Source organism: Colobus angolensis, unplaced genomic scaffold (genome assembly GCF_000951035.1).
Source record: "Colobus angolensis palliatus isolate OR3802 unplaced genomic scaffold, Cang.pa_1.0 Scaffold436, whole genome shotgun sequence".
NCBI classification, from domain to species: Eukaryota; Metazoa; Chordata; class Mammalia; order Primates; family Cercopithecidae; genus Colobus; species Colobus angolensis.
In genome coordinates this window covers 3,115,739-3,124,453 of record NW_012117777.1, presented here as the reverse complement: position 1 = coordinate 3,124,453, position 8,715 = coordinate 3,115,739, and the positions used below count along the sequence as shown (strand labels likewise).

Sequence of the window (8,715 nt, the reverse complement as noted above, 5' to 3'; positions counted from 1 at the left end):
GAGACCCTGTCTCAAAAAAAAAAAAAAAAAAAGGAACAAATAGTAAGAGCAAAACACTGGGGCATGAAACAGTTTGCTATATGGCAAAGGTATGAGACATAGGGTACTATAAGCAGATTATTATTAGAATTTAAGGATAGAGATGAGGGGTGGGAGAGGAGGTTGATGATGCACAGGCCAGATCACAGACGGACTAGAATGACATGCAAGAATTCTTATATTTTACGCTGTATATCATGGGGAACCAGTGTTAAGCAGCACAATGACACAGAATAACATTTTATATACGTCACTCTGACAGCATTTGTTGGGGAAGAATCTGAGAGGAGGCAAGACTGGAAGTGAGGAGACCAGTTAGGGAGGCTATTGCTAACTTGTTCAGGCAAGAAATAACGAGATCTTGAACTGACAAGTAATCTTATAACAAGTAATCTTCTAACAAAAACCTCCTGTGCTAATGTATCAATAATCTAGGATGACCACAGTGTAGCAGAACAAAAAACAAATGCATAAATAAACATATATGTACATAATATAAATGCATATAATTACATATTACATAGATTCATATACATTATAAATGCCACTGTTACACTGCATTATAGATTATTTTTCCACATTAATAAAAAAGAACAAAGGTTAGAAAATAAAAAGGAAAATAGAAGTAAAAATTAAAAGCCTTCTATTTATCTTAAAACTAACAATTAATAATAAATTGTTACCCCCAAAATGCATTATTTTAGTGGAAAGAAATTAAATGTTAGAAATTTAGACTTAGGAAAAGGAAAATTCTTTAGAATGTGTCCTATAAGCATCTAAAATCAAGAACATTATCAGATTTCTCAGAATGGTTTTGAATATATTAATATAGAAAACCTAGAAACTAGACCTACATAAATCAAAAGCAATGAAATGATTTAATAAAGAAAATAACATGATTAAAAATGCAAAATTGTGTTTAGGTAGGAGGAATATATCTCTTAGGTAAGAGATCTATGGTACAACATAGTGATTATGGTTAACAATAACAGTATATTCTTCAAGATTGTTAAGAGAGTGAATTTTGAACGTTCTCACCACCAAAAATAAGTATGTGAAGTAATGCATACGGTAATTAGCCCAATTTAGGCATTCCACAATGCATACATATTTCAAGACATACTATACACAATAAATATATATGATTTTTATTTGTCAATGAAAATAAATAAATGTTTTAAAAAAGAAAATGACATGACTCTAGTCTTAACAATGTATTGTTAGCCTACCTCACCTGGTATGCCATTTAGCAATCATAAATCTCAGTAACATAGGATCATTATATTAATTTTGCAGATGAAAAAACTGAAGCTTGGGCAAGTTTATTTACCTAATAGTGGGACTTATTTTCAAGTCTGTCTGCCTTTAGACACCTTATTTAAAGCTAGTAGTAGCCATGTGTAAATTCAACTGTGTAAGTATTTTATAAGAATATTTTAACTTTGCAAATATGGTACTTCATATCAGAAAGTCAAGTTGAAGCTTAGGCAATAGAACTAAAGCCTTGGGGTCAGAGAGATCTTGGTTTAAAAATAGAATTAACTCTTTACTAGCTGGAGGAATTTGACTAAATTATGTAACTTCTCTGAGCCTCATTATGTAAAAAATAGGTTAACGAGGCTTTAAAAAATTCTTGCAAGACTAAAAAGTGCTTAGCCAGGTAAGTAATTAATCAGTAGTGGCTAATGCTATTCATAAATCAAGAAAAAGTATAAAAAACGTAAAAATTGAAGTTAAAATTAATTTAGGAATAGACAGCCAGATGTGCTGGCTCACGCCTGTAATCCCAGCACCTTGGGAGGCTGAGGTGTGAGGATCGCTTGAGCTCAGGAGTTTGAGACCAGCCTGGGCAACATAGCTACTAAAAATTTAAAACTTAGCTGGATGTAGTGGCAGACGTTATGTATTCCCAGCTACTTAGGAGGCTGAGACAGAAGGATCACTTGAACCCAAAAGTCTGAGGTTGCAGTGAGCTGTGATTGAGCCACTGCACTGCTATGAATGTTTCCTTAGCCATAACAAGAATACATGTACATGTGCACACTGTTTATACCATACCTAACTCATAAGAATATACAGTTAATTCTTGATAATCCAAGAGCATATTAACTGGTTTTCATTTAAACTATGATTAAAATGCTATGGGGAATCTACTTTTATCTTTCTTATTAGGGAGAAGCTTGGTAGGAAACTGATGCTCAACCTCCTCCTTTAACCATATATAAAAATGTAGCTCCCACACCCAAACCCCCACCACAGTATTTCTGTACAGTCAAACCCCAAGCTCCCTCAGGTGTTCTGGTCTCCACATTGGCTTCAAATTCCACTCCTGGGGAAAGTTGGGGAGGATAAAGTTGCTACTTCTTTACTACTTGCTACTTCCTTGCTACTTCATTACTAGGCCTGGGTGGGGAATTAATTCTGTCTGGATTATTTGTATGGTATTTGTGATTTGATTTTCATCCCCTCTAATGGTACCAGTTACCGCCATTAATAGTTGACTATATTATTATTAATTAATTAATTCTGTCTGGATTATTTGTGTGGTATTTGTGATTTGATTTTCATCCCCTCTAATGCTACCAGTTACTGCCATTAATAGTTGACTATATTATTATTAATTAATTATTTATTTATTGAGACCAAGTTTCACTCTTGTTGTCCAGGCTGGAGTACAGTGGTGTGATCTTGACTCACCACAACCTCCGCCTCCCAGGTTCAAGCAATTTTCCTGCCTCAGCCTTCCTGAGTAGCTGGGATTACAGGCCTGCACCACCACACCCAGCTAAATTTTGTATTTTTAGCGGTGGCTGGTCTCGAACTCCCGGCCTCAGATAATCCGCCCACCTCAGCCTCCCAAAGAGCTGGGATCATAGGCGTGAGCCACCGCACCCAGCCGACTATTTTGTTTACAGTAAACTATTGACTATTACTAGGAAGGAAGTATAACTTAGGAGGAAGTATAACAACTTTAAACATTTCACTTCTGTTTTTGTAAAAACAAAACTGCTTGGCAAAGATAAATAAATTTTATGCAATCATTTTAACTTGTAAGTGGTCAGTTTAAATCACTGCTTTAATATTACTCATATAGTATGCATTTTAGTAGTTAAAGTTAGCAATATCATAGAGAATTAAATAATAAATCCCAGGTAGTTAAACAGTCTCTGAGACACCGATACTACTATATCAATACTGCTAAACATCTGTTAATCTACATTATAAAAATACCAGAAGCATTACCTTGGTGTTCCTCTAAATCCATATCAAGTTGTCTAATTTCTTCATTAAACTGATTTATCTTTTCTTTTATATCTGTTAACCTGTTGAAAATATTTTTAATGAATTTATGAAGGAAATGTAGACATTCAATAAAAACACTTGATGGGGAGGTTAGATATCTTTTCCAAGTTGCATAAACAATATCTAAAAATAGTATGTCTTATTCTAAGGACAATACTATAATTGATTATGATATTAGGATATCTTTTCCAAGTTGCATAAATATAGAAAAATAGCATATCCTATTATGAGGACAATACTATAAATTTAGACGCTCTGCCACCAGGCTGGAGTGCAGTGGTGTGATCTCGGCTCACTGCAACCTCTGCCTCCTGGGATCAAGCGATTCTCCTGCCTCAGCCTCCCAAATAGCTGGGCCTACAGGCACGCGCCTCCATGCCCAGCTAATTTTTGTATTTTTAGTAGAGATGGGGTTTCACCATGTTGGCCATGATGGTCTCGATCTCTTGACCTTGTGATCCACCTGCCTCAGCCTCCCAAAGTGCTGGGATTACAGGCGTGAGACACTGCACCCAGCCTAGATCTTTTTTAATGATTCATATTTGGAGCCCAAGTAAATTCTGAGAACACCAGGTTGCCTGACTTAAACACACACCCCTTCCCAACTCTCCTTTGAGTTTGATTTGCAGTATTAAGAAAATGAAAAATATTTAACAATACTCTTTTTGTAGGTTTCTACAAGCCAAATTAAGTTGGAAAATTAGTCTCAAAAATGAGAAAATAAGGGAAAACCTAACACTGGCAGAAGATTATATGGGTTGTTTTAACATAAAGCAGTTATACTTACTATAAAGCTACCATAACAAAACCAATGTGGTATAGGCATAGGGATAGACATATATATCAATGAACTAAAATTGTGAGTCCAGAAATAAGACCATATATCTACAGCTAACTGATTTTTGGCAAGGGTGCTAAGGTAATTAAATGAGGAAAGAAGAGTATTTTCAATAAATGGTGCTGGCAAAATGCATATGTAGAAGCTAAGGAAGAAAATTGGACTCCTACCTCACATCATACACAGAATTAACTTGAAATTGATCAAAGATCTAAATGTAAGAACTAAATTACCAAACTCTTAGAAGAAAACATAGACATAGTCTTCATGACCTTGGATTTGGCATTGGTTTCTTAGATATGACACTAAAAGCAAGAGCAACAAAAGAAAAATAGAAAAACTGGACATAATCAAAATTGGAAACTTTTATGCTTCCAAGGACACCAAGAAAATGAAAAGATAATTCATAGAACAAGGGAAAATGTTTACAAATCATGTATCTGATGAGACCTCTATCTAGCATATATAAAGAAAGAAATGTTACAACTCAGTAATGAAACAATCTAGTTTAAAAAATGAGCAAAAGAACTAAACATTTCCCGAAAGAATATGGCCAATAAGCATATGAAAGGAACCTCAACATCATTAGCCATCAAACAAATACAAATCAAAACCACAGTGAGACACCACTTCACATCCATTAGGGATGGCTATAATAGAAAAAGAGATAATAACAAGTGAGCATGTGAAAAAAACTGGAACCCTCACATACTGCTCATATTACATTACATAGAAATGTAAAATAGTACCAATTCTTTGAAAGTCTGATAGAACTCAGCTGTGGCTCCATCTGGTCCTGGACTTTACATTGGTAATTTTTTTTTTTTTTTTTTTTTTTTTTTACCATTTCAATCTCACTGCTTGTTAATGGTCTGTTCAGAGTTTCTATTTCTTCCTACTTTAATCCAGGAGGATTGTATATTTCTCCAGGAATCTACCCATCTCCTCTAAGTTTTCTAGTTTGTGCATGTAAAGATGCTCATTATAAGTTTGAATGGTCTTTTGTATTTCTGTGGTATTGGTTGTAGTATCTCCTATTTTGTTTCTAATTGAGCTTATTTGGATCTTTTCTCTTCTTTTCTTGATTAATCTTGCTATTGGTCTATTAATTTTGTTTATCTTTTCAAAGAACCAGCTTTTTACTTCATTTATCTTTCATATTTTTTGTTTCAATTTAATTTAGTTCTGCTCTGATGTTTGTTATTTCTTTTCTTTTGGTGGGTTTGGGTTTGGTTTGTGCTTGTTTCTCTAGTTCCTTGAGGTATGACATTAGATTGTCTATTTGTGTTCTTTCAGACTTTTTGATGTAGGCACTTAATGCTCTGAATGTTCCTCCTAGCACTGCTTTTGCTGTATCCCAGAGGTTTCGCTAGGTTATGTCACTACTATCGTTCAGTTCAAAGAATTTTTAAATTTCTGTCTTGATTTCATTGCTGACCTAAAAAGTCATTCAGGAGCAAATTATTTAATTTCCGTGTATCTGCATGGTTTTTACGGTTCCTTCTGGAGTTGATTTCCAATTTTATTCCACTGTGGTCTGAGAATACTTGATATAATTTTGACTTTCTTAAATTTTGAGACTTATTTTGTGTGGCCTATCGTATGGTCTGTCTTGGAGAATGTCCCATGTGCTGATGAACAGAATGTATATTCTGCAGTTGTTGGGTAGAAGGTTCTATAAATATCTGCTGAGTCCATTTGTTTTAGGGTATAGTTTAAATCCATTGTTTCTTTGCTGACTTTCTGTCTTGATGACCTGTCTAGTGCTGTCAATGGAGTATTGAAGTCCTCCACTATTATTGTATTGCCATCTATCTCATTTGTTAGGTCTAGTGGTAATTATTTTTACATTTAGGAGCTCTAGTGTGAGGTGCATATAGATTCAGTATCGTGACTTTCCCTGTTCGATTAGTCCTTTTATCATTACATACTGCCCCTCTGTGTCTTTTTCAATTGTTGTTAAAGTCTGTTTTGTCTAATATAAGAATAGCTACTCCTACTTGCTTTTGGTGACCATTTGCATGGAATATCTTTTTCCACCCTTTTACCTTAAGTTTACATGAGACTTTATGTATTAGGTGAGTCTCCTGAAGATGGGAGATACTTGGTTGGTGAATTCTTATCCATTCCACTATTCTGTATCTTTTAAGTGGAGCATTTGGGCTATTTACATTCAACGTTAGTACTGGAATATGTGGTACTATTCTATTCATTGTGATAGTTATTGCCTGAATACCTTGGTTTTTCATTTCCATTGTGTTGTTTTATAGGCCTTGTGAGATTTATGATTTAAGGAGTTTCTACTTTGGTGTATTTTGAGGTTTTGTTTCAAGATTTAGAATTTCCTTTAACTGTTCTTGTAGTGCTGCCTTGGTAGTGGTGAATTCTCTCAGCATTTGTCTGAAAATGACTTTATCTTTGCTTCATTTATGAAGCTTAGTTTCAGTGGATACAAAATTCTTGGCTGATAATTATTTTGTTTAAGGAGTCTAAAGGTAGACCCCAATTCTGTCTAGCTTGTAGGGTTTCTGCTAAGAAACCTGCCATTGATCTGATAGGTTTTCATTTATAGGTTACATGATGCTTTTGCCTCCTAGCTCTTAAGATTCTTTCTTTTGTCTTGACTTCAGATAACCTTATGACTATGCCTAGGTGATAATCTTTTTGTGATGCATTTCCCAGGTGTATTCTTTGAAATTCTTTCTTTCCTTTTTTTTTTTTTGGAGATGGAGTCTTGCTCTGTCGCCCAGGATGGAATGCAGTGGCGCAATCTTAGCTCATTGCAACCTCTGCCTCCCAGGTTCAAGTGATTTTTCTGCCTTAGCCTCCCAAGTAGCTGGGACTACAGGTGCATGCCACCATGCCCAGCAAATTTTTGTAATTTTAGTAGAGACAGGGTTTTACCTTATTGGCCAGCCTGGTCTTGAACTCCTGACCTCATGTTCTGCTTGCCTCGGCCTCCCAAAGCACTGGGATTACAGGTGTGAGCCACCACGCTCAGCTGCAACATTCTTGTATTTGGATATCTACATCTCTAGCAAGGCCAGGGAAGTTTTCCTTGATTATTCCCTCAAATACATTTTCCAGACTTACAGATTTGTCTTCTTCCTCAGGAACACCAATTATTCTTAGGTTTGGCCATTTAACAGAATCTCAAACTTTTTGGAGGCTTTGTGCTTTTTTTTTAATACTTTTTTTGTCTTTGATGGATTGCGTTATTTTGAAAGCCTTGTCTTAGAGCTCTGAAGTTCTTTCTTCTACTTGTTTGATTCTATTGTTGAAACTTTCCATTGTATTTTGCATTTCTCTAAGTGTGTCTCTCATGTCCAGCAGTTGTGATTTTTTTTTATTTATGCTACATATTTCTCTGGAGATTTTTTTCATGCATATCCTATATTTTAAATTTCTTTAAGTTGGTTTTCACCTTTCTCTGCTGGCTCCTTGAGTAACTTATTAACTGATCTTCTGAATTCTTTATCTGTCAATTCACAGATTTCTTCTTGGTTTGGATCCATTGCTGGTGCTAGTGTGATCTTCTGGAGATGTTACAGAACCTTGCTTTGTCATATTACCAGAATTGTTTTACTGGTTCCTTCTCATTTGGGTAGACTATGACAGAAGAAAGATCTGGGACTCAAGGGTTGCTGTTCAGATTCGTTTGTCCCATGCAGTGATCCCTTGATGTGGTGCTCTCTCTCTCCCTTCCCCTAGAGATGGGGCTTCCTGAGAGCCAGATGCGGTGATTATTAATGCTGTTCTGGGTCTAGCCACCCACCAGAGCTACCGGGCTCTGGGCTTGTACTGGGAAGGATCTGCAAGGAGTCCTGTGAAGTGATCTGTCTTTAGGGTCTCAACCATGGATACCAGCACCTGCTCTGGTGGAGGTAGCTGAAGAGTGAAGTGGATTCTGTGAGAGTCCTTGGTTGTAGTTTTGTTTAGTGCACTGGTTTTCTTGAATGCTGGTTATGCTGGCAGTAAAACTGTCATGTGAATAGACTCAGGGCCTCTGGTTAGTGTGGATGTTATAGACAGTGGAATTAGCTGTTGTTTTCTCCTTCCCTTGGAGGAGGATTGTTCTGTTATGAATTGCTGTAATGGTTTGTATTGGTTGGCCTCTAGCTAGGAGGTGGCACTTTCAAGAGGGCATCAGCTGCAGTAGTATGGGGGGACACAAGCTTGCCCTAAAGTCACCTAAACAAATATTTGGGTTTCTCAGGTGATTGGTGCGGCCATAGACTTACCGCAGGTTTATGTCTTTTGTCTTTGGCTACAAGCCGGGTAGAGAAAGACCATCAGGTGAGGGCAGGGTTAGGCATGTCTCAGCTCAGACTCTCCTTGGATGGGGCTGGCTGGCTGTGGCCAATGTGGGTGATGGAGAGGGTGGTTTCAGACCAAGGAAGTTATGTTCCAAGGGGGATATGGCAGCCTCTGCTGCTGATCTTACTGAAACTATTCCAAAAGATAGAGAAAGAGGGAATCTTCCCTAAATCATTCTATGAAGCCAGTATCACCCTAATACCAAAACCAGGAATGAA

At 36.5% G+C, this 8,715-nt stretch overlaps 1 protein-coding gene across 4 annotated transcripts in view; it reads right to left on the bottom strand.

The window, feature by feature from the left end:
• Window positions 1–8,715, bottom strand: part of IFT74 (intraflagellar transport 74) — a 129,650-nt gene that overhangs the window by 34,852 nt on the left and 86,083 nt on the right. For all 4 annotated transcript variants that reach the window (XM_011957111.1, XM_011957112.1, XM_011957110.1 and 1 more), the window contains exon 13: window positions 3,283–3,362. In XM_011957111.1, coding sequence (XP_011812501.1) covers window positions 3,283–3,362 — 80 coding nt within the window. The remainder of the gene's footprint in view (window positions 1–3,282; window positions 3,363–8,715) is intronic.